The sequence below is a fragment of the Neomonachus schauinslandi genome, chromosome 12 (assembly GCF_002201575.2).
Source record: "Neomonachus schauinslandi chromosome 12, ASM220157v2, whole genome shotgun sequence".
Lineage (NCBI taxonomy): Eukaryota > Metazoa > Chordata > Mammalia > Carnivora > Phocidae > Neomonachus > Neomonachus schauinslandi.
The window spans coordinates 26,657,157-26,685,010 of record NC_058414.1 but is presented as its reverse complement, the minus strand read 5'-3'; the positions used below and the strand labels follow the sequence as shown (position 1 = coordinate 26,685,010).

Here is a 27,854-nt window from a genome sequence, read left to right as displayed (position 1 = left end):
TCACATATGAATGAGGCCATCTGCCGAGGATGCATATAATAATCTTGGTAAGTTATGATGAAATTTGATGACAGGTTTAAAAACAAAAACAACCTATACTCTTCTTTCTGATTCTAGTGATTCTCTCAAAATTATTGTGAAGTTCTTATATTTTATTCTTCATCTTTCTTAAATATAGTCATAACCTCATTTATGACTTTATTAATTATAAGAAAAATGTAATCTTAAAACGACTTACTCTGAATTAAAATGTGTTAGTAATCATGATATAAAAATGTATATGAGAAATAAGGCACTGACTAAGCATTTATTTGATACCATTTCTCTCTGAAAGGTATAAAACTCTTTTCTAACTTGAATAGTCTTTATTCAGACATACAAAGATGTGAAAAGTATACATGAGAATAGGCAACAGTATTATCTCTAATTTTTATGCACATGGTTGAAATGCAGACTGATTTTTAAGTAACCATACTGGACATATCACAAGGTATTTTTAATGACTAAAAATATCAATTTTGTTGTTCTTAAAATGAAGGGCATTTTAATTTTTTTTCCTATTCTGTATATAATATTTTTAGCTCTTAGCAATATGTGCAGCTTCAGCTTTGGATTCATGTTGGTTTATTGCCACAGGCATTGACAATTTTAACCAAATATTAACTTAAAATATTTTATGAATTTGTAATAGACACTACAGAAAGCAAGCCCAGAAAGACACAGCCCTCCCTGTTCAACACATGCCCTCATTCAGCCGATCAGCATTCATAAGATGATAGCTAAGTATCAGTCCAAAGCCTAGTTTGGCTAAAAAGTTTTCAAATACACAGCTCCCCAACTAAGATGGGCTGTGCAATGTGACTGCACTCCAGGTGCCTATCATTGGTATGATCCTGAATTAGCCTCAGGTCGGGTAAAGCTCTTCTAAAAAGGTTGGCCAAAGTAAATGTCATGGAGGTTTGCTTGAAGAACGTCCATTCTATTCATTCTTCTTGATCCTCTTAAATGTACTCTAGGTCTGTAACAGAGCATCAAAAGGCCATCTGCCTGAACACTATTATCTTGCCTGCCCTACCACCATGCCATTATAACTGCTTTTCATGAATTGAACTTTGGCACTCTCCCACCAGCTTTTATTGAGGACATTTGAGGAGATCTGTTTATATATTGGGTCAGTTGCTGCTTGCTGTGAGGATCCATTTCTAGGCTCATACTAACATTAGTGTGACTAGTTTTAGTCAGTTATCATAGGGGAAAACTCCAGGTTTAAGAATGATTAGGTGGAAATAATAAATTATTGTAATATTCCTTCAACTTTATCTGTAGAAAGTATTCTCAGCTTCATACTTGATTTTATACAACATGCTGAGATATATTTCCATTTGACACACGTTGTCTACTCAAGGATATTTTTCAAATTAAAAAATAATAAATTTTATCATTTACACCTGTTTCAATAATTAGGATCCCTGAATGGCCTTAAAAGTATCAAGATGCATGCACAGATCTTACTGAAAGTTTTCCCAGGGATGAAGGGCCTGAAATGATTCGCCTAGATAAGATAATAAAATAGGGCTAAATGTAGGTAAGTGAGCAGGAGCCTCACTTAGGTGAGCTTGTTAGCTGTAAAAACCAAAACCAAACCAAAACAAGAACAAGAACAGCAACAAAGCCAGCAGGCTTAAGGTAATATTAAGGTAAGAGGATGGGGCCCAGTCACATGGTGAATGATGTGCTTTTGTTTTCAAGGTTGTTAATAAAAATGACAGTGTTTCTGGAGTTAATGCTCAAGAGCTCTGTACCTAGGTCCTTGGCCACGATGCTGATTTTATTTTCATTTCTTTTTTAATGCACACCTATCTCATGTCTTCTGGAGCATCCACCCCATATTTGAAATTGACATTTTCATAAGAGAAATAAAGTCTTTTGTAATAATTCAAGATAATACTTGTTAGTAAGAGATAGTGATTAAATGACTAAAATAGAGTTCCTTAGAATCTTAATATTTGAAAAGGGCACCATAAAGTAATCCTCAGAAAGAGAAAGGAAATTTTCACATTAGAAAATCAACCTTTGATGTGGCCTGATGTAATGTTAGCATTTTGATTAAATTCTTCACAAAACTAAATATATTTGTTATGGCCATAATTATGTATTATGATTACAGATGTTGAGATTATTAAAACAAAAACATTTTTTTCATATACCTAAATCCCGACACAATACCAAATGAAATTAGAATCAGCTTACTCTCAAGGTGTCGGTCTTTCTGATTTTATTTTTGTATTAACTGCCAAAATATATTCATGTAGTTAAGTAGTCTATTTAGACTAGGATGATAACATCTTCAGTTGTTTTAACAAGTGCCGTGAAACTATCTTGACTTTAGATGCAAACCAAAAGAACACATCACCCAAATGCATTTGGTAAACGATTCTTCCGAAGCAAGGATTAATTGTATCTTTAGAATATTCCTTCCTCCATTTTACTCTTTGCCCAAGACCTTATTCACACCTGCAGTGTGATGCTCCATTTCATTAACTTCAGTTGTTTTAAATTATTATATAACATATACATATGTAAATATATATACTTAAAATTTTTGGCAAAGTGAACTAAAATGTAATTTTTACTTAAATCTGTAGTATTTATTGTCAGGTCTTATTATGTACTATTTAGCGAAATGTTAACATATATAACATTCCTTCTCCCAAATTCCTAATTTCTAGGAAATCATATAGAATCAAGTAAAATATGTAGAAATCATTTTAATAAGCTAAACATGAGCCGGAATATAGCTGGTATGAAATATATTTAATTCAACAAAGTGAGAAGGAATACATAGAGGTATCTTTTTTAATCCTATGCTTTTGTTGATTGTTATAGATAGCTTTAAAAACTAGGTCAAATGCTAATTACATTAGAGAGAGAGAGAAAGAATAACTCAAAAAAATCAAAGAGTAGTTTTAAGATTGCCTTAAAACTTGATTATATGAGTATTTAAAATACACTATGATTAATAAATGATAATTTAAAGAGTCAGGAGATTCCCTGAGCCTGATGTGAATAAAGAATAATTATGGATAACCTCACAAAAAACCATGTTTTAAAAATAAAAGTAGAAGTAATTTAAAAACACCTTAAACCTATAGACTGCTTTACAGATTATCAAGTAACTTTCACTCACTGTTTTCTACAATGTATCAGGAAATAGAATAGATATGAATATGATCACCCCAATTTTGCAGGAAGAAAATTAAAATACAGAAGGATGAGATTTTCAAATCCTCCTATATAATAAAATTTCATCTTAAATTTTATTATTTCATTAGTAATTTTTATTTAATGTCTGCTCTGTATAACTGTAAATGGCATTGTAAAGGCATAGAGATTGTGGATCCTTATAACATGCAGCCAGTAAATATTTTGAAATTCTATTTTAAATGCATAGATTGTATTAGAATATCAGTAATATTAAAATATGAGCAAGTAATATTAAAATATGAAAATATCAAAATGGGAGGGTGCCTGGGTGGCTCAGTCAGTTAAGCGTCTGTCTACAACTCCCGTCATGATCCCAGGGTCCTGGGATCGAGCCCTACATCGGGCTCCCTGCTCCACAGGAAGCCTGCTTCTTCCTCTGTCTGCCGCTCCCCCTGCCTGTGCTCTCTCTCTCTGTCAAATAAATAAATAAATAATCTTTTAATAAATAAATAAATAAAATGTGAGGAAAATGTCATGTGTCCTAATTTATGAGAAGCTATATATTGGATAGTATAACTTTGGTAAATATGTGTCTCAATACTAAATAGCCAGTCCACTTTAATAATTATATAATATGCATATACAATATTTATATAACTACATAATATCATTGTGTACAATTATATTTACACAAATATATTTATTTATACTTATAAATTTTTTTAATGTTTGCAGAGAATGAACTTTATTTTTCTATAATCCTCTATCTTCATGTATCTTCAGTCTCTTAGAGAACAAATAACCAATAACTTTCAAAAAATTTAATGCCAGACACAGAAATCGCCATTATAACATTAAAAATACAAAAAGCCTATAGTTAATCTCCCAGAATGGCAAGCAGCACTAGAACTACACAGAATGGGACAGACTGAGGCACAGGGGGTGGGGCCCTGTGCAGCCCACAGCTGCTTCACTTCCATGTGCCCACCCTGCCAGGACCCCTCAAGTTCCCCCCAGAGCTCTTTTGGGGATCCATACAGACAGATGGGTAACTATGCCCTGAGTCAGATTCAGCTGCCCTGAATTATATACTAAGTGTAATATGTCCCAATTAAAATGAAATATCAAATTTATATTTTTGCTTTCCTTTCAAAAATCAGTGAAGCTTTAATACCTTAGGTTTGGAATATTTCTTCAGCCTAGTCCACAAAGTAAAGGTAATATTCTGGGATACGTATAGTATGGGTGTACGATAATTTATGGAAATGTGAGACAGCAAAATTCCATTTCTTGAGCATCTGCTATGTTGCAGTCATTACTCCCTTTCTATACACATTTCCTTTCTGGTCATAATAAATTCACGTTAAACTTGCTCCTCAGCCAAGCATGCTTTTTGTCTGGCTAACACCACTTCATGGTTCAGCCCTGTTGTCACTTCCTCTGAACAGCCTTACTTGACCCTCACTGTCCCCTACTCTACATGAATCCCATCTTCCCATTGTGTTTCCAGAGCACCTTTTGTTTTTATTATAAAAATACTGAGACTGTGTTTTCTTTCTTTCTTCTAGACCTTGGGCTCACTGTAATAAGCACCTATGTATTTAATCTCTCTATTAACAGAGGGCACCCAATACAATATCTGGTGAGGATATGTGGAATGATAAATTAATTGAGTGAAGTGTGGTATCTCAGTAGCTTCTCCAGGAATAAAAAATTTTATGGTACTTTCAATGTATTCATCAATATACAAAACACATAGAACATTCTCATTGTTTATTTAGATCCTAACCAATTTTTCCATTTTAAAAACTAGGAAAGAAGAAAGGAAGAAATATTGAGCTTCATTCTTCAGTAACTAGTTCACATAAAGTCTAATCATTTATACTCTGTATAGGAAAAGATTATACCCACAAATAAATTCCTACTTCAAAATCTGATGTCATTCAAAGTAATATTCTAACATGGCACTTGAAGTGAATTCTAAGGTTTCACTTCATTTATGTTTTTAAATGCTTATACTCATCACATAAAGATGAAGCAATGTAATAAACATAACTCATTGTTTTTAGGTGTAGTTATATATTTAATCACAGGTAAAACAGTTGTTTATAGTCAGTTATGCAGGCCACTTGAGAAACATCAAAGCAGTTATTGCAAAGATGAGAGGGACAAAACAAACAATGAAGGAAATATATAAATAGAGTACCTGGTTCAATTATAAAAAGAGACTTGTCTGCCAGCCTTTTGGAAATATATGTTACTTAACCTCAGTGCTGTATTTGGCAGTGTTGCCTTTCACTTTGAAATTCTCATCTTTTCCACTTGAGTTTACTAAAAACCGCCGATTTTCCTCCCACCTTCTTGAATGATCCTGTTTACGTGGCTTTGCTGGTTTTCCTTCTTGTGTAAGTGCAGCTATTTTCCAAGAATCTGGTCCTTGTTATCTTCTTTTGTGTGTCATCTCTAGGAAATCCCACCTTCAATTCTGACTTAAGTATCCTTTATATTCTTTAAAATCCAAATGTATGAGCTATGGCCTCATTTCTGAGATCTGCCATTTACTAGCTTTAGATACTGATCACGATGTGACTCTTTAGTTTCTATGCTCCAGTTTCTTCATCTGTACAGTGAACAGGATTGTAGAAATTCTCTCCTCTAAATGTCATCAGGAGTCAATGAGATAAGTATTACATTCACTGGCTCCCAGAACCTGTTCCTCCTCCATTTTTAAATCTTTAGGTTCCTTGTAAATTAGGACAGGTTTTCTGGGCATTGTCAATTCCTTCCTCCCATTTCTTCTCTTGCCACCCTAGTCATCTGTGCAAGCTTGTAACCTCTGCAATGCACTGTCATTCCTTCAGGGTAAGCTTCTCCTCTTCAAATGCAGGTATTCTCAGGAGGAAGTTATATGCTAAATGGAAAACAGCTATCTGTTAAAAATGGGAATTCTGTTTTATAATTCTATTTTTCAGCCAAGCATACTGTACACACTTAAAGGCTCAGAAAGCAGTGTTGATTTTTTTTTAGGGTACATTTCTTTATCAGATTCTTTCTGAGATGACAGATACAGTCATACCACTTTCTGACTCAATAATCACTTGACTTGGCTGAGCATTTCAGGCAGTGAAGATCCAGCTGACTTCCCTGTGGAGCAGTTCTGCCTCTCCTGTGTTCAGAGGACCTCAGGACACCACAGATTCCTGAAAATACCACTCCCACATTGATCCAGAGAGTAATATGGGCAGGTGCGAAAACTAAGCATCCCATGTGTCTCTGGCAAGACCCTCTCCTTTTCTCTCTCTGTTCGCCTCCCCTCACTGCTGACTCATCCCTGGTGTCATATTCTTACTGTCTAGGAAACACTGAGCAGATTTGAGGGGGTGGAGAGACGGATAACAAGGGTTGACTGGGGTGTCTTGGGCTCCTTGAGGTGATGAGGGTATACGACTGCACTAAGTTCTGGGACTGTCTCCAGTGGTCTTTCTGGTTGATGGTAGTTGTAAGGCTATTGGGATCGGGTTATTAGGATCCATCCATCAATATCTCTTGTTCTTTAGCAGGAAATCAATTGAACTTATGTCTTTTATTAAAAATCTGGTTTATGTGGGCTAGTATTTACTTTCTGTTATTATGTGTCCATTGAACTGGAGAGGAGTTCTAATATTACTAGTTTATTCACTGCATGAATGAATAGGGTAATGGTAATGGTAATGTTTTTGCTGCCTAATATTTATTTATATCTTTGCCAGTTGGACTTTCTATATTATCCACTCTCTCATTCTCAGCCCCTCTTCACTGTATCCCATCCTTACTGGCTCAAAAACCAGAGACAACAACACACATGAAAGTTAAACCTACTTGAAATGTCTATTCTTCCCTGGATTCTGTGAGTAACTAATGAGTCTTCAGGCTTATAAGGGCTATATCTGTCTGTTTGCTGGCAGCAATATAATGTTGAGCTGGAGATTGAACTCTGAATGTCTGAATGCATAATGCACATTATTGGCATATTGTTGAGTACCAGATAGTGAAGCAAATGGATAATATTTTATTTATGGAATTAAATAAACTAAATTCTTCAATACTCCCTGTTCCCTTGCATCAACATTCTGACTTATGTTTGCATTGTTGTATTTAGAATATTTTTCTAAGAGTGAGGTCATTAAATAAAATACATCCACACAGTTGGTTTTGCATCATCATTAAAAATTACATTCTTAAAAAAATCAGGGCGTCAAGGTAATGTTTGATGATAGTTTCAAATTGTTCAAAAATTTTTCATGAACAGGTAGTCCTATAAAAAATGTATATGTGTGTTTATGTATGTATTTATATATTTTTTAAATACAGATGGAGTTCATGTTTAATATATGAGACGTAGATCCTCAAGTCTATGATTGGCTGCCAGAAAAAGAACAGCTTGAAGAAATGACTAGCTTTAAAACAGATGCCTATAGTCATGCCATAACTGAGAAACCAAGTCCTTGAATGTTTACTTAAATTTGAATTTTTTTCCTATCCCTACTAGTTTCAGCCTAGACTCTATAATAGATCATTATCTTCCATGTATAAATCATACATGAATCACATATGAATATATATATAATGTATTTTTGTTGGTTCTTATATAATTATGTTGGTCCTTCTAATGGCAAATATTACATATTTCGCACTTAGAGTAACATGAAAATCATGGCAAATAAGCAATAAATATTCTATGAATGAATTGAATAACACTACTTTAAAGTTACTGAGATTCCTCAATATTGATTAGTTATTAAATGTGAAGTCAAAAACTATCTAAAAATAGAATGTTCAGATCTTTATGAACTCTATTTTTAGATATCTGAACAATCATATTCTACTTTTTAAAAAATTAGCCTCATAGTAATTGAGTAATCTTTGATCAATCAGATTGTAGGGTCTTTACTAAGTTTTTAATTAAAAGCTGGTCCAGTGAAGGGAGTGTATACTGCTGGTTCATAACCTGAGTTTGGCATAGATGTGTTTTGTTGGGTCTCTAATATTTTTAAAAATGAAGTTTAAATGAGTTCACGTGAGTTGTGCGTTTCCTAGTTTCTCACGGTGCCTGCATCTGGTTATGGTCTTACACATCATATTTATCTATCATTATGATCAGTACTTGCTAATGGCACCATAGCTTGGTTTTGAGGAAATGCTTTGATTTGGAAGGTTATCTATATCTACCTACCTACCTACCTGCCTGTCCATCTAAAATAACGCTTTACAACTCTGACTCTAAAATCAGAATCAAAAACAGAAAGGAAATTTGGGTACCATTTTTCAGAATATTCAATAGCAAGCAATATATGGTGTAGGACTTACAGATCGGGTAAAAATATGCCCAAAATGTCATAATTAGAGACACATAAGATAGGACAGCAGTTAAATTGAAGGGAGATATAAAGAGGTGAGTTTGAAAGAAGCTTCAAATATGATAGTATTCCATTTGTTAATTGAGTCAGTGGTTCCCACGTATTCATTATAAAGTTTTTCTTTATGCCTCATACATATTTCATAGATCATTTTTGTATCTAGGTAGTGTTTGCTGAAAAAGAATAAAAGGGGGGAAAAAAGCACAAAACTATATATAGTTCAAAACTATACAAGAGTAGGGGCGCCTGGGTGGCTCAGTCGTTAAAGCGTCCGCCTTCGGCTCAGGTCATGGTCCCAGGGTCCTGGGATCGAGCCCCGCATGGGGCTCCCTGCTCCACGGGAAGCCTGCTTCTCCCTCTCCCACTCCCGCTGCTTGTGTTCCCTCTCTCGCGGTGTCTCTCTCCGTCAAATAAATAAATAAAAATCTTTAAAAAAATAAAATAAAATAAAAACTACACATATTAAAACCATAAACAAATGAGTAACAACGCAAAAATTATAATAGTGGTTCTTGGAGAGTATAGAATATGATAGCAGAAGTCTCTAATAATACTGTCAGCATTCCATTTAAGTGGACAATGGATGCATTTTAAAATTTTTCATTGTGTATATATGTCACAAATTATTTTTGATGGCTGTTTTTAATTTTTTACCATAATTTTTTAACCCCCCCCAAAATTAAAAAAGACCCCAAACCTTCCACATAACCCATTTATGCATGTCACACTGACAGTCCCTAATTCTTTTGAATTCCAGTTAAGTGTACTTTCTTTGCCATGCAACTTAAGCTCTGAAATAGACTGTTAGAATTACTTTGCACACAGACCAACATTACTGTAAAAAAGTGTAAAATATCGGGGCACCTGGGTGGCTCAGTTGTTAAGCATCTGCCTTCGGCTCAGGTCATGGTCCCAGGATCCTGGGATCGAGCCCCGCATTGGGCTTCCTGCTCAGCCAGGAGCCTGCTTCTCCCTCTTCCGCTCCCACTGCTTGTGTTCCCTCTCTAGCTGTCTCTCTCTGTGTGTCAAATAAATAAATAAAATCTTAAAAAAAAAAAAAAGTGTAAAATATCATCACCCCTTGAATAACAGTTGACCCACCCTGACTCTATCACTTAGACTTTAATTAGGGAAACAGAATCATTAGAAAGTACAGAATCTATATAATAAGGGATTTGTTTTAAGGGTTTGATCTTAAGCAATTATGGGAGCTGAGTAAGTGATCGCTGAAAGCCTACTGGAGATTGAAGGATGGAGGGCAGGCAGAGGGAAGAAAGATGAATTTAAAAGAGGGGAGAGCAGAAACCAGCTAGAACCCATGAGGACAGAGCAGAACCCCTGTCTGTCCTCATTGTCTCCATCCTATAAGCTAAGGAAGAAGCCAAAGAAGAATCCAGAGGAAAACAGAGCAGCTGCATGCCTGCCTGCTGTCCCAAGCCAAGCAGTAAGTGATGTGTGTGAGCTACAACAGTACGTGTGACCTGTTCAGCTGTCTGAGCATGCAGAAAGCACTGTAGTTGCTGCTTGGCTTCTGCTCTCCATATCTCACCCACAGTATCTCTGGTGCCACATTTTAATGGGAAACGTTTAGGGAAGGGGAATTTTGGAAACATAGTTCACCCTAGACAAGTTTATACCTTGTAAAATCAGCACGCTGATTCTTCCCTGCAAAAAGGGTTTCCAGTACTGTACTGTGTCCTGTAGAAGGGCTCACCACCTGCCCCATCGCTCTACCCACCCTACATGCAGTCTCCATCGTCCAGCCAGTCTGGTGCCACGCCCCCCCTTCCTGTACACTTCAGCCCTATCTGTGAGATGGTTGTGTCTTTGAACATTATATCCACAATGATGCTTAAATTTAAAAGCTGGGCCTGGTTTTTGTTTATCCTGTAAAATGTTCTACAGCTTTTAGTCAATGTGCTTTAAATAATCTAGCTTCCAAATGCATATGGCTTTGTAACCTTAACAAAATTCCTCTGTGATGAAGTGTGTTAACACCTTCACAATTTGTTATAAAATTCAATTACTCATTGCCTGTAGTGCTGACTAGTGACTGTGTTAGACTTAAAAGGTATTTTTTTGCTTTGATGTATTAATTAACATATGCAAAATAAATACATACCTCTTGTAATAGGGATATAATACAAGTCTGTAAAAGCAGAGGGATGAGAAGTGATCATAAAAAAATGAACTTGCCATCCATATAACATGAATGACATATTTTTTAAACTGTTGGTTATTTTTTATACTAGACTTATATAAATATCAGCCTAGAATGTAGTACACTAGAATAATTAATCACAAATAGAAATGCCTTGAATCCAAAGATAAGCCTTCTCTTTAAGCCTTCTGTTTTTGCTAGAGCTGAGTTAGCTAAAGTCAACACAGTAATTATGTATGATTACCCGTAAGTTTGCATCATTGGTTACCAGTGAGAAAACAGCTGTGTCTTTGGAGTTGTCCTTTATACACACTGGTGGGAGATCACTTACCCTGATGCCTGTGATTGAACCCGAATCAGATACATTTGTTAATCAAAGAATAGTCTTAGTGAGCTCACTCTTCTTGTTGCCCTCTATACAGATATAAAGAAAGAAGGAGGGAGGGAGGGATAGGAAGGAAGGAAAGAAGGAAGATATTATAGGGAAATGAGCCCTGTGTAGTCTCATCCATGCAAATAAATATACATATTTGCATAAATATAAATGTATATGTGTCTTCCTAAAAGGAAACCCCTGATTTTCTTCAGGTTCTGTCAAAATTGTGTTAATGTAATACTTGAGAGGTATTTTAATTAATGCATGTGTGTATTTATATATTATTTATTTAATGGTATTTAAAAGATCAAACACTCAGAGATCACTTTTTTAGTTTAGAAAAATACCTATGAATTATGATGAGAAAATGACTAGAAAAATGATCCTGGTTTAGTCAAAGAAAAATGGATGCAAAAAGAATGTCAACTGAGAGTATGCAATTCTAATCTAAATATAGTTTTAATCCCTGGTGTAATATACATGATTTTAGTTGGCATGTTGCTATTTATGGAAATATCTGTTAATATAATTTACATTATATAGAAACTTACACTAAGAGCCTCCAGTTCGTGAAATAGAGGCTTTGTGTGGGTGTATGGGTGTGTGTGGTCTTACAGAAATAAGCATCCACATAAAAGAAGAGATGAGTAGAGACATGACCACAGATCAGTTTCAACACAGGCAGAACGACCCCAGTACAATTCCTAACAACATCCAGTATTCTGTTCAGTTTCATTATTGAATCTCACTCTTAACGTTCAGCGATTTCATTGGAAATTAATATTTCAATAGCCTATTTGTTTTTTTCTTAGTTTTCGTATGAATATTTGTGTTCTAATACATTCTGATATAATTCTTATACCTACATGGAAAATAAATGAGGACCAACCCCAATCATTCACTTATGTATTTTGGATATGAGTTTTTCTTGTTTCATTGATTGTAAAAGGGACAAAAATACTAATCTAGTCAAAAACAGTGTAATAAGAAGAGGAGCTGACACACATTCATTTTTAGGAGGGACAGAATAAGGATAGAAATACCACAAATACATCATTGCATATACTTGTGAAGTGCAGTCTCATGAATGATCAGAGATTTCTAATATCTTGATTTTATAGTGTAGGAACTGATTGTGTAATCTGAAAAAAAGAGTGCACCAACTGTGAATTCAGTCCTTTTCCCTTTTAGAGATAACAGAAGGAAATAAATTTAGAAATTTAAACAAAAAAATCTGATTTTCAGAATGTCCACTTGAATTGTAAGAGTATATGGGCCCAGGGCACCTGGGTGGCTCAGTCGATTGAGTGTCTGCCTTTGGCTTGGGTCATGATCCCAGGGGTCCTGGGATTGAGCCCCATGTCAGACTCCTGGCTCAGTGGGGAGCCTGCTTCTCCCTCTCCCTCTGCTGCTACCACCCCCTCATGTGCTCTCTCTATCTCTCTTTCTTCTCAAGTAAATAAGTAAAATCTTCAAAGCATCATCTTAAAAATAAAAAAAGTGTATGGGCCTCAGATAAATGGAACACCTTCATCCAAGACTATAGGTGAGGCTGATACCAGTGACAGGTTGCAGGTAACATTGCTCTCCAATTTTTGGGCCTGTTGATAAGTAAATAGTGATTTCTAAACAGATCATCAGTGTAATTATTTTTTAGCTGGAAAAAATAACATTCTGAGTAATAAGCAGATCAACAGACCAACAGAAACCTGTGTAAAATGTTTATTGTTGACTCAAAGACTTAATAGTAGGCTGGAAACTCCAAGGTATTTGAGTATCAATTCCCTTGATCACTTGGTTTTCCTTTACAGAATTTTGAGTAGGGGGTGCGTAACCGCTGCTTACATACTCTTATTGGTGGAAACTCTCTGAGTTTCCACATTCGTCTGGTTGGTCTTTTAATGAAAAATTCATGCTAAAATGTGGTGAAGACTTCTCAGATACAGCTATGAATGCTCCCGCAGGCTTCACAGCCATCCGTTCTCTACCATTTTAGGTCTAATGGCCAAGTTTCAACCTGAGGCAGGTCTTATTATCATGCTTCCGAAATGATACTTAGAAAAATAAATAGGCAGGCCTGAAATTCAGAGATTTTCCTTAATGGTATTGTTGCTATAGTTACAGCTAAAATGTTATATAAAGCAAATTGCTTATTGATGGAAAAATGCCAAGTAGCACAGCAACATCCCTCTTCTGGGTTTTTATTGCCTTCATTTCCTACTTTGCTCTTAAGATTAATGGATTTGTGAAGCATTGCTTTGAACAAGCCCTGATGATATGATGTTAAAATAAATGCATTCTATTAACATGCACCAGCTGACAATTGAATACGTTCTAGTATGTTGTGATCGACATGGAGTTATTTTTTATACACTGTTTATCAGAATTTTCCCCTACTTGGAGATGAATTTGGTATCCTGGTTATTAATGTTAAAGCCCTGGATTAAAAGGTGATTGGTCTAATAGAGTCTTCTGAATTTATCTGATACATTTAATAATAATATAGATAAAACTTTTATGTTTTCTACTATTAGGAGATATTTATAGGCTACTGAAAATAAAACATAATTTAAGAACCTACTGAAACCAATGGAAATGGTCTGAAAGCATCCATAATGATGACTTGTATGTTAAAAAAAAAAAAACCTCCATAAGCATCTGTATTTTTCAATGTATGTTCTATGTAGTAAACTCAATAATATAACAGCAATGGCTTTAGTTTATATAAGTATATATTACATAATAATATATATAAAATATATTTATTTTCTAATTGTCTTACTGTCCTTTTTCAAGATTTCTTTATTTTAGAGAGAGTGAGAGAGAGAGGGAACAAGTTGGGGAGAGGGACAGAGGGAGAGAATATTCAAGCAGACTCCCCGCTGAGTGCGGAAGTGGCCCTTGGGGCTCGATCTCACAAACCATGGGATCTTGACCTGAGCCTAAAGCAGGAGCCGAACACTCAACCGATTGAGCCACCCAGGCACCCCTGTCTCACTGTTTTTATTTTCAAAGATAAAGCTGTAACTCTTTTGATGTTTAACCTTAAGGCAAACTATGAATAGTCATGTGTTTTGCAATTTACAGAAAGAGTTAATGCTATGTGTGGTAAAGTCCTTTCAGGTAGTAAAAATCATATATGGGCAGTGATAATTTATGCATTGAAGTTTTGTATAATTTAGGCTTCTTGCTTATTGTATCTCCAGATTGTTACTGGACTAGAAACATTATGAGTATTTAATGGTGTGGCTGTTGAAGAACAAAGAGTGAAGATAATGGTTTTTTTGGACCTAGAAATATAATGCTTCTTAATTAAATCCCCGAATACAGGAATACAAAATTTCTTGGGATTATTTCTGGTAAAGAATGCAAAGAAAAAAATTGTGAACTACAGATTTTTACATCTTATGTGTTGTAGAGTATTTCCTAAATTGTGACTTGTGAAGCCAATTTTTCTAGTAATTGTGTTTGTATTTAATGGTGATATGATAATGACAATAACCTGTATTATCCAAAATGAACTTTCATTTGAAAATTCATTTTCACTCATTTTACTCATTATTAAAATTCAATCAATTTTGCTTTTCTCATTTCTACTTTTGATTTTACCCTAGCCTCTGCCTTTTCGTATGCCCTCTCTTAATAAAATTTATATTTGCATATTTAAAGAAATATACAAATTTTGGTGTTACTATACTTTTCCCCCTTTTTTAATTCCTTCTTTATATTATAACTTCCTCTGCTTGCCGAATTTGTTGGCATTCTAATTTTGTTTCTAGGGCTACAGAAAGAAGAGACACATGTATGAGACTTCCAATTCAGCCTTTCTAATTGGTGAAAAAATTCTCTTTTGGGATTCATAAATTATCTAATTCCTTATGTTCTAAACAGATTCATCAGACAGTCCACTAAAACCATTATATCCTTGGGGCGCCTGGGTGGCTCAGTCGTTAAGCGGCTGCCTTTGGCTCAGGTCATGATCTCAGGGTCCTTGGATCGAGGCTCCTCCCCATCGGGCTCCCTGCTCGGCAGGAGGCCTGCTTCTCCCTCTCCCACTCCCCCTGCTTGTGTTCCCTCTCTCGCTGTGTCTCTCTCTGTCAAATAAATGAATAAAATCTTAAAAAAAAATATTATATCCTTTCCATTTCCCTTACATGTATATATATTTTTTACTGCATATTTTAACCCATATCTTATTCCTTACCCAATGGTATATGTACTCCATAAATATAGATAGAATAAATATATACAGAGTAGATACATAAGTGAATTACATTGTCATAATTATTTGACATGATAGTAACATCAGTTTCCAAATGAATTTTGGTGACAGTTAGTCAAAGTGTAAAGTCAAAAGAATTAGGCTTGTCTTAATAATCTTATTTCAAATGCAAATCACTCAGGCAACTGCGAGACCAAGTATAAAAATATCAGGTTTAACTGCATACGGATGGAAACTTAAGCAAACACAAGTTTGATCTAGACAGCGAGGCTCTCAGGATAAAATCCTTTTTCTTTTAGACTGACATTATTGCCTTCCCTCTGCCTTGCAGACCCTACTAGTGTGGGTTCTCACTGCTTATAGGTTTATCAAACATTACTTTAAATTGGGAAAATGAAGTGTTTTATGTGACACTATAGGTTAAATAGATGATACCTTTTATCCCCTTAACCTTCAAATATGTGAAAATAATGAGTATATTACTTTGAAATGGTCACTTTATTTTCTGAACACATTTTCATTTTAATGAGAGCTGTGTACCATTGTGGTATCATATGCTATAAGTAGCAAGAGATGATAACTTTTCAAGAATAATTTGTTCCAAAAACTCAGATAAAAGAATCACACTATTATTTTGATAAAAATTTGCAATGTAATGATACCTGTGTTCCTGGTATATGAAAAACTTCCTAACTTCTTTACATTAGGACATGACCTGTTAAGCAACAAGTGGCTTAACACACACCTGCATTTGGTTTTTACAATCCATGTGACAAGACAGCAGTGATGCAACTATTTGTGTCCGCTTTTGTTTTTAAAAAATGTCAGGTTCTGAATAAAAATATCCTCAGATGTGGCTCAACTGAGTAATGGTTTTTAAAACCACAGCACAGATAAAGATTGATTTTCTTGGAAAATTGATTTTCTTGTGGAAGTGCCTCCTCCAGGGACTATTCAGTGCCAGGGTTGGAGCAAGCTTTTCATATTTGACGTAAGGGATCAAGTCAGTTTCTTTCCTAAGACTTTTCTATAAAGTTCTGGTGTAAAGAAGCCGCCATTCAATACTTTAGAGTTGCCAAAACCTGAATTAAGAAGAGAATTGGTATTAGATAATTGTACACACAAAAAGCAAATGAACCCGTAACGCATACTGATGTTTTATAGACAGCAATTGACAAAAATTAAATAATGGACTTTTGTCTTTACTCTTCAGATAAGCAAATAAGAATTTATAATGGCTTATAGATTGCAAAACAGTCATTACTATTTTTTTTAAAGATTTTATTTGAGAGAGAATGAGAGAAAGAGCACGAGTTGGGGGAGAGGGGCAAAGAGAGAGGGATGAGTAGACTCCCCGCTTAGCAGGGAGCCCAATGTGGGGCTCAATCCCAGGACTCTAGGATCATGACCTGAGCCGAAGGCAGACCCTTAATTGACTGAGCCACCCAGGCGCTCCTCAGTCATTATTATTAAGCAACATTTTTTATATCTCTAAAGAAATTAGAAGCTGAAATAAGAAATGAAACTTAGATCCCTAATAATATTCTTGAACAATAAGTGATTTTGTCATGTAACTGGAAAGAGTGATCCAGTATGAAAAGCAGTTTGAAATTGAACTCAGAAAACAGTGCAACATATGAATGCAATACTCTTTGTATGACTCTCCAACCTTGGACTTTACAGAATAGGTATTTATTAAATGTAACAATTAGAAGCTACATGTATAGTCTTTAGTTCTTACATTATAATGTAGGGAGCCTGATGTGGGACTCGATCCCAGGACCCTGGGATCATGACCTGAGCTGAAGGCAGACACTTAATGACTGATCCTTGGCTCCATCTTTAATGCTACATTTTTTTTCTTCCTCATGGTGAGGAGAGTGAATTGCCAATCTCTAGGGATTCCTCATATTTTTAGATCATAAATAGTCTTTTTGCAGTCTTCCTTAGAAGTCACTATTTCATTGATTTGGAAAACAATGACTTATCTTCTCCCTATACAAAAAAGCAACTAGAAGTCACCAGATGTTAATCTTAGTATATGCACCAAAACAGATTCACCAAAACAGATGCATTATAATATAGTTAATCTGCTCATTGCTATTTTCTTTGCAGATTCAAGAATGGCTTTGTTTAAATTGCCAAACCCAGAGAGCAATATCAGGACAGCTTGGAGATATGGGCAAAATGCCACCTACACCTTCAGGACCCAAAGCCTCTCCTATACCTGTCCCTCCAGAACAACCATCTCAGAAAACAGCAATGCCTACCCAAGTAAAAATGAAGAAGAAGGAACAAGAAGTAAAAACAGAAGCTGAGCAAGTCATTCCAGAAAAAGTGAAAGAAATACCATCAGTTGAAAAGATTGTCCCAAAGGTGACCACAGATCACAAACAGGAGAGTCAACTAAAGGAAGACAAAACTTCAGCCCCTCAAGAAAAAAAGCCACCCCCTGAAGACAAAAAGCCACTCCCAGAAGAAAAAATACCACCTCTTGAAGAAAAAAAACCAACTTCTGAAGACAAAAAGCCAGCCCCTGAAGACAAAAAGTTACCTCCAGCAACAAAACCATCAGCTCTAGAGGCGGAACAGAAACAAGACTTACTTAAAACTCAAGTACCAACCACTGAAGAAGAGCCGGAAGGCAGAGTGGCTCCTCAGGTGGTACAGGAGAAACCGCCACAGACCAAGATGGAGGCTGCACCCTCTGGCCTGACTCCAAGTTTGCCCAAGGAAGATGATGAGGCGACTCAAAAGATGAAAGGACAGCAACAAGTGGCACGCACAGCAAAGCCTGAACCTGGGAGAGAAAAAACAGTAAGTTATGTTTTCCTGTCTTTGCATAGTCTTATGTATATGAAATTTGCTAATTTTTACCTAAGTACACAGACTGCTTAGTGGTAATTATGTAAGTGCAAACCTTCAATTAAAGGCACTTTCAGAAAAGTGTAACAATTGCTGAAATGAACAACTTTGGCTTTCTCACAGCTTGATCTAACTTAAAGCAGAGATACCAAATTTATTTTCCTAGCTTTTATGCATATTTGATAATTTACCAAAATTCTGTAGGATGATAAGAAGAGTTTCTTACAGGTTAAGTTTCTTCTTCTCTCCACTGTGAACATAAAATCAGCATCCACCTTTAATATAAAATAATGTGTCTTTATGTAAGTTTCTGTTCACTTAGTCACTTGGTTAAGCAAGTCAAGTTTCTTTTCGCTTGAAAGCCTTTTAAGGTGCCATCAGCCATAAAATGATTGTGATTGCCCAAAAAAAAAGTGTGGCTGAAATTCAGTACAAAAGTCATTTTTACAAAAGTTAATTTTAGTATTTAACATGATTTTAGTATAATGCACTCTATTTGGGGTTTGTTTAATATGTTTAATATTGAAGGATTATTTATAATGCAAGCATAATTTGGAATAATATATATTCTCTTTCTTTAGTGGCAACTTTTAAGAGTATCCATCTTAACCTCTATCTGCACAAGAAATAATGTCATTTTTAGAAGAACTCTGGTTGTTTTAGAGCTACACAAGATCTTACTTCATATCTGGTTGAATAATTTTAATTCACAGATAACAGCAATGACTTGAAGGAAAAAGAAATGATTTATTAATATTAAAAGTTAATGTTAGAACTCTAATTAGAATCTGTAGTCCATTTTTTTGGTGTTTACAGTTTTAACACGTGGTTACTAACCCATCTTTGATACAGGATGCATCAGTCATTAAGTAAATCCTGGTCTTCCTTCATTATGTAAATGAGTATATCAGAGTCAGAGCAGGTGCCTATGTATTCTTCATTCTAATGGCTTGATCTGGTAACATCACCACCACCAATTGCTTCTCCTAGCTAACCACTTTGCAGAACCTGATGCCTATGACCATTTCTCTGTTTGTGAAGCTGCCCTTGGCTTTCATGACCCTCCCTTTTTGTTCTCTTTTTGTCTTTCTGATCATGCTTTATGAGTTCTACTTTGACTCCGTGTATGGCCTTCTTTCCTAATCTCTATGTGATGAGGTTTTCTTTGTGTTTTGCTTTGGTTTTGGTTTTGGTTTGAGTTTTGTCTTCTTTGTTCTGAGGGGAGCCACATGAGCAATTCTTCAATCTACCTGTGCACCTTCTGGCCCTCTTTTGAGTATCAGATATGTGTTTTCAGATACCCAGTACAAGTTCCACTTCAAAGCCTCGCTGTAAACTGGAACTCAATTGTTGGAATCTTATCTCCTCTACAGAAGCAGTTTCTGCCTCTGACTCTCGTCTCTGGTAATGGCAATACCATTCATCTGTCTCTAGTCTCCCAGTCACTACCCTTCTGAGTAATCTCTGGTTTCTTCTTACCAGCCACCCTTTACTCTCTGCATCCGATTTCTCACATTCCTGTCTGTTGACTCCTATTCCTGAGGGCCCTCCTAATGATGGCCTTCATGACTTTTCACTAATGACTTGGGCAATCTAATAACATCACTGCGCCTGCTCCCTGCTCTTTCTCCCTTCGTCCATACATATGGTTGTCTGATCTTTCTTTCTTTCTTTTTTTTTTTGCTTACTTATGTGTGTCATTTTTATTGTGTTACAGTGACCTCAATCAACAGAAGACAAATATTCATTTTATTTTTTTCAATTTTTAATAAAAATAACATTTTTATTACAAAGGAATATTCCTTATTTATTTATTTATTTAAATTTGATTAGCCAACATATAGTACATCATTAGTTTCATATGTAGTGTTCAGTAATTCATCAGTTGTGTATAACACCCAGTGTTCATCCCATCATCACGTGCCTTCCTTAATGTCCATTCCCCAATTACCCCATCCCCCCACCCCCCCGCCCTCCAGCGACCCTCAATTTGTTTCCTAGAGTTAAGAGAATTATTTTCCAAAGTTCACATAATTTAACTCTATCACTCAGATACTGCTAATGATTCTCCATTGCTTGTTAAAGAATCTAAACAAGAAATATGTGAGTATTTTGTCAATGTACTTTTAATTTTATTTTACACCTTTATCACTTTCTTTTTATCATGTCTTTTTATCACTACTTTTTCTTTTATTTTACAACCTCGGTATGTATATACTTATTTCTGAATTAAATGTATACACTGATTTACTGATATATTATTAACAATATAAAACATTCACAAAAACAAAATAAATCAGTGAAATAAACTAAAATTATTGTTATTTAATATAGATACATTTGATCACATTAAAATATGATTAATAATAGTATTTTAGAGAGAGCATTGATTGTGCTTCAATATTTTTGAAAATCTTGGTCGGAAATTTTATGATAGAGTTATTTGAATTTCAGCTTCTAAGTTAAGCTTATTTTGGTATTTTGATGTTTAACTTTAATGACCATCCATAACAAGAAAGATAACCCACAAGGATATATCAGAATTAGAAGGACTGGATCAGAGTTTGTACTTGCTAAATCTTGCTACCTGTTCTCCTAGTTTGGAATTGAAAATATATTTTTTAATAGTGAAAATTCTGCAAACAAATGTTAATCTTCCCTGGTACCAATAATTTGTTCTTGCCATCTGTCAGAAAATGAGGGAATTATGAACAAATTGCTTTAAAGCCCGCTGGAGTTCATCTGGAAGGCTTAGAAACAGATTAAAATATTCTCTTTAAAATTTGTTAAAGGAGTAGATATGACAGCTTTTAAAAATGACATGTGTCATTTTATATAGCATTATCACATGATTTCCAAACTTCTGTTTCAGAGGACTGTTTTCACATGATAATTCTCTTAAAGAGAATTTATTTTTATTTTATGTTTGAGTTTTTTTATTTTTACATTTTTATGTTTATTTTTTACTAAATACTTAATAAGTTGCATATTGCTGATAACCAGGGTTTACTTCCTCCCATCTACCTTTTCTCCCCCCATCATCCCATTTACTTTATACAATCTAGTAAGTGATGTATTACCAGTAACCACTTGTCATCACCAAAAAGTTGAACAAATTTGGCATTCTTTGACTTCTGTCAAAAAAGAATTAAATCTTCAGATTCTACAATGTTTTAAATTAATTTCCCATTACATAATCAGTAAATCTCTGTAGTTAAAATAAATTTATAGTTATTCTCTATCTCAATACAAAATATTAAGGATATTTTTCAAAATATAAAGGTCTCATCTCTATACAACATACACCACATCTGTAAAATCCTGAGTCACTCTGTCCAATTCTGATCTCCTTGTCACAGATGTAGTAAATGAAGTTCACAGGTACTGCCATCTCTGTAATCTTACCCTTTTTAAAAGAATAATTCCAATCAAAAAAGCCAACTCTTCAGTAGCTAATTACAGTTTTTTCATTAAAAAAATATGTAGACCTTAAACAAATTCACTATTGAGGCTTACTTCATTCATTGGTACATTTTTCCTTCGTGGCTTAAGGTAGTACTTTAAGGATTACTGAAACAGAAATAGTGAGTATTATAAACTGAACATATTAGAAATATCTACACTTTGATTCTGTTATTACCAAAACTTTTGCTACTCACTTTGTTATAATTTCTCCCAAACCTTCCAGTTATTTATTTATTCTTTCCAATAATATTTGCTGACAAAGAAACAGAGTTTGATTTGTCACACTATCATTTTGTGCATATGAGTTCATCCATTTTTCCATGGTGGTTAAATCAAGTTTCTCCAAATGATGTGTGACTTCTTTTGTCTTTTATTATTAAATAAGAAAAATCAAAAGAAGGTTCTAAGTGTTTATTATTCATTTTATTGAAAGTTGGTAAAGTACTGGAATATTTATTTGCAGAAATTTTTAGAAGTTTGTGACGGTGTCATAATATTGCTTGCTATGGTGCTAAAGCATGTTGTGTTTAGGCAAGGTTTGCTCTTAGCAATACTGGACATCAATACAGACGTCAAATAGGTTTCCTGGTAATGGCAGATGTTTTTGGCAAACTGTCAGATCTGGTTTAATTTGGTCATCATTGCCTTTATCTTGTAATGTTGCTGATGAAAAGCTTGGAATGATATGATGAGTGTCAGCTTCTTTAGTAATGTGTTTGTGTATTTCTTACATTATTATCTTTATGACATGATTTTTGTTTTGCAAGAATCTTTTGTCTAGGGCGCCTGGGTGGCTCAGTCGGTTAAGCGTCTGCCTTCGGCTCAGGTCATGATCCCAGGGTCCTGGGATCGAGTCCCACATCGGGCTCCCTGCTCGGCAGGAAGCCTGCTTCTCCCTCTCCCTCTCCCACTCCCCCTGCTTGTGTTCCCTCTCTCGCTGTGTCTCTCTCTGTCAAATAAATAAATAAAATTAAAAAAAAAAAAAAAAGAATCTTTTGTCTACCACTTACCTGTTACAGGAAAACTGGTGTAATTGCTAGTAGGAAATAAAAGCCAGAGAGCTGCCTAACTGAATAAGAAACCTCAGTATAAAGGTGGACGAATAAAATGACTCCCTCACTGTAATTTCTACTTAGAGTGTAACTCCCAGTTTTCTCTCAGGATTCCTCACGGAACAGCGACCAACTCACATAAGAAGTAAAAGAATATTAACATCAATCCATTTATTAAATATTAGGAACATGTAATTTTGGATTAAAAAATACAGTAAAGATCTTAACATGTACTTCTTATAGCCCATTAGATCATTTTGCAAACTTGCCCAGGCTTTTGCACCCCATGGCCAAGACTCCTGTCTAAATAACTTAGTTTGGCTTTCTCAGCCCTGTGGAATATGGCTCCAGTATAACTTGCAAGCAGCCCCTAATATTTCCCACAAGTGAGCTCTAGAAAGCCAGCCAAATATGCCTTTGTGTAATTCCTGAAGGTAGATGGTTCTTTCTCCCCTGTATACCTGCACTCAGGTCTCTGTGCATTGTTGCTGCTCGCTTGGTGTCAACCTGATTGGAAAACTCTCACTTGGACCTCTGGGCCACTTTTCTCCCCAGTGGCTGTCACTTCTGCTGCTGAGCTCCCTGTATTGAGTGGTTTTAAATTTTTAAATATTCTTAATTTATCTCTTAGAATATCCTCAGCACTATGTTAAGTATTTCTCGATCGTTTCATCCACACAACAATGCATGAGGTAAATATTGTATCTTCTTTAAATTGAGGAAAACTAAATTTCTGTGCCCGGGATCATATGGCTAAGCCAAGATTATAGTCCAGTTCTGATTATAAAACAGTGGCTTTTCAACACTACACGTCATTCTTTTTTGACACTTGTACCATACTGCCTTTACATTATGATAATTATTCTTCCCTTTAGCAGCTCCTGGTATAGCCCAAGCACTTTATGTACTATTTTACTTTGTTATATATTTATATTATTTTATTTATGCATTTGTCATTTGTGTCATTCATATTTTCATAGTATATTGTTTACATTTCTTTGTCGCCGTATCTTTTTGTCTCTCCATTTAGTCCTGTCTACCAAAATGTGTTTGTCAAATGGGATTAAAATGTATCCTAAAATATAATAAATAATTTGAAAGATACATTCTTTATTTTTTTGTTTACTATTTTAAAATTTCATGTTGCTACAGAGTTCTCTCTTTTTATCTATATACTTAAACAGAGTACTGCTTGTCTACATTTGATATATTACATTGAAACACTATAGCTCTCCTGATAGAAACCAAAATTGAACATCTTTAGGGTAAACTTTTATTTCTGCCTAAAATGACCAAGGGGTTAATATTCAAGTTATACATAAGTCATTGTATGTAATGGCAGCATAATCAGGATGAAAAATAATGAGTTTTTCTGTAGTGAAAAGGATTCCCAAGTAGGTGAGAATATTCGGTTTTTCTCTCCAGTCGCACTGAACATTGTGGACTTAATCTTTAGTTTAGAGTGTTTGGAACACTCAGACTAGCAATCCATTTTGACCCTACCATTGTACAAATGATTGAAGATCATTCATTTGTTGTTTTACTTTGGCCCATTGAAATAAATGGCTTGGGAAAATTAAGCAATATTGCATCCTTTCTTTGTACAATCTTAAATTTAACCAACAATTTGGTTCTTAACCCCAATAATATTCAAAAAACTTCCATTTACCTTCAATATGGAAGGATAAACATCTCAGCATTTGTGAAAGGGGCTGAACTGAGTTTGGCTGTACAGGTGTGTCTTGATACATTTTCCATCACTAGAGAAGGCTTCAAGATATGACACTATCAGAAGAGTTTCAAATGGGTCAAGTTCATCACTGCCTCTCTCTGACTGGTCTCCAGGTCAGTAAATGGCCGTGAAATATTAGAAGGAAAAGGAATTCTCCAGTCTCTGCTTTTGGTTAGTAAGTACAAATATATATATATATATATATATATGAATCTTAGCCCCTGGAAATTGAGTAATTGTTTCATATACACAGACTAGAAAGGCTCACATACCATAATTTCCCGTGTATACACGGGAAAAGTGCAATAACAGTAACACTAAAAGTAAGTGCAGTAGGATCTAATGCTAAATGTACTTAGAAAAATGCACAGAAAATGTGTTCTTCAGGGTAACTGAAAAATGACATTGCTATTAAAAAAAAAGGTATGCTTAAATTATGTTTGTTTCCACTCACTGCCTCCATCTAAGATGACAAACAAAATTCTCATGTAAAAAGTAGATGCCTGGAATTTTCTTCTTAAGTAATCATTTCAGAGGTCCTTCTAGATTGTATTACATGTAAAAAATGAAATAGATAATTAATTTCAATTTCCGATTACCTATTCAAATGAAAATGTATACATAAGAAAATTCAGTGATATTTATACACATACATGTATGTGTGTGTTATATGTAATATACATGTAATTTAGAAATAACTGAATCTATTCATTTCATTAAATCTTAATATATTACCACAAGTAGTTTAATGTTCTTCTCAAAAATAAGTATACAGCCATACTTTTTTTTTTTTCAACCATACATTTTTGAAGAAACTAGGAGAAAACGCCCAATCTTTTAGTCCTAGGGACTTAGAAATTTGGAAGAAAATAAGCCAAATTATGCCTCCCTCTCGTAAACCCTTTGGTCATATTCCTCTAGAATTACAGTACTCCAGACAGCTATTTGACGATTAAATAATTGGAGAAAACCAAACCCAACTTATACACTGTGTTTCATGATCTTCTCAGTTCCATTTACTCTTATTTGATCAAATTATTCCCTTGTTAAAAAAAAACATATCCATGAAACAAGGGTTTGCAGTGTTAAATCTATATAGCCCAGTTAACTTGTGTGGGTACAAATCCCACTCACATACCTCCCAAAGGAAAGTAGACAGCCACAGGAGGGATAAATGCTTGGACAGATGAGTGTCTCACTATGTCCATCTCCATATATGAAGAACAACTTTTTTCTTCTTTTGATTTTAGCAGCAGCAGGTAAAAAGATGAATATGTAGGAGCCTTAAAGAGGCAAAGAGCTTCATTGGTGTATGATCAGGTAGTTAACAGCTAACAGTGTAATGAAGGAGCAGAAGGTCACTCGCCTCTCTCAGAAGACTGTATTCCAGTGCTAGTTAGTGTGAGAAGAGTTGACAATATGAATTTTTTTTCAATTTACCATGGCACAATAAATCCATGACCACCTGTTTCTTGTGAACAGTTCAGATAAATGCCCCTAGGTCACCTAACTTGATTTTCTTATTAACCACTCCAAACATTTTATCTTAGACCCACAAGCCTATAGAGCAAAATGTTTGCAGCCTTTTGCCACATCATAATATGGAGAGGAAGAGTCATTTAGAGGGAAAAATCATCACAGCATCATCATACATAAAATATGATTGAATCCTCTGAGGATTGTGGAGGAAAGAGACCAGGAAAGGGACAGGAGGGAGAAGTGGGTAGAACATGGTACTGAGGAAAGAAAGAAAACATGAACACATGGAGAAAGGCCACAGAAGGGGATTGTAGGATAGTTATTTTGATATTTATGTGTGTTAGTCTTCTGTCTAATGTATCTTCATTTCCTTTGTTACATTATGTGTCTGGCCTTAATCTTATTGTTGTAAAATGTAGAACTTGTAGAATTCATTGTATAAAACTATAATTTCTCTTTTATTATACTCAATTGTTATATATAGCAATGGTTACATTTCCTTCGTATATGGATAATTTATTACATTGTTCTGTTTTATAACATGCAGACAGAAAATAAAGAATACAAATAACACTATCACAATTTGATTATGAAATTTTTTTTTTTTACTTTTTTTTTCACAAGGAGCTTAGGTCCCCCACCCCTCTGGTTATGGTATTTACTGTGATTTAGTGAAGGGTGAGAAGGCAGATAAGGAAAGACATAGAAAGCGCATTGGACTCAAAAAAATTGTGCTCATCATTGTGTGGGATGTGAGGAGTTAGAAACATCCCTCCACTGGGACCATCTAGAAAGATTTTATTAGAGGTCTGCTTCACGTGTGCTTACCTCTTTAACGTGCAGCTCTTAAGACAAAGGACCCAAAATTAGTTGGGTGCTCATCAGCCCTACTACTAAGGTCTTACAACTGCTGATAAGTAACTTTTTCCTGGGGAGACATCTGAAATTACCCAGGGAAGTTAATTCATGATAAACTAAAGAATATATACTGTTTTTTTGCACTAAAGTCATGAATAATATATCACTGTCCTTTTGAATTTGAGTTGTGTCATGTAAATTTGGCCAAAGCATTTTACCATATAATGTGTTCAAGATACATCTCTAACCATACCTAGTAACAACAGGTAGTGAGATGAACATGAATGTAAAATGAATATCAAACCAACAGCTTCTATATTTGAGAACTCTATAGTTAAAAGAAGAAGGAAAGGGAGAAGGAGGAGGAGGAGAGGAAGGTAGAGGAGGGAAGGAAGGAAAGAAGGAGAGAAAGAAGGAAGAAAGGTTTTTGCATGTTTGTTTTTTATTGTTCAGCCTGACCTCTCTCCGATCATTTGGGCTACAGGTGGGTTGGAGGAGCCCATGCTTACAAACCCACTGAAGATATTGAGGTGGTTAGTTCAAGATACAGACTTAGTGGAATTGAGGTGGCCTCATAGGCCAGGGTCAGACAGAGCATGTCCTCCTGCAGCTCGTTTTCTGACCTCTTCATTCCATAGGCTTGTGGGGTTATTTTAACACTGCTTGAAGCATGGAAACCAGTTAGATTCATTGAGTTTCATTTTGCTTATAGGTATTTTTAATTTGGACTTAGGCAAAAAGTCTGTATGTTTCTTATTTTCATTTAAGGCTGCTCTGATTCTTGAACCAAATTGCTGGCATGGCCTCATCAGAGCCTAAGGAAAGCAGCAGGTCAAGGCTGTGATCTGTCTACTTAGTGTCCCAGCTCCCTGGAAAGCCCATGGTTCCATTTACAAAAGTTAGTTATTGGACTGGTTGAAAGGAACAGACTTTGACATAGTGTAAAGGTAAAAGTCCAAGTATTTTCAAAATCAGAAGACATTTATAAGTGATATTTATTAAATATCTTTGAGGTATGATGCTGAATATAAATGAGATTAACAA

The 27,854-nt window shown here is 35.1% G+C and overlaps 1 protein-coding gene across 1 annotated transcript in view; it reads left to right on the top strand.

Moving 5' to 3' along the window:
* Positions 1–27,854, top strand: part of PCLO (piccolo presynaptic cytomatrix protein) — a 329,508-nt gene that overhangs the window by 160,624 nt on the left and 141,030 nt on the right. Inside the window, 1 exon segment of the mRNA XM_021689841.2 lies at positions 17,475–18,176. Coding sequence (XP_021545516.2) covers positions 17,475–18,176 — 702 coding nt within the window.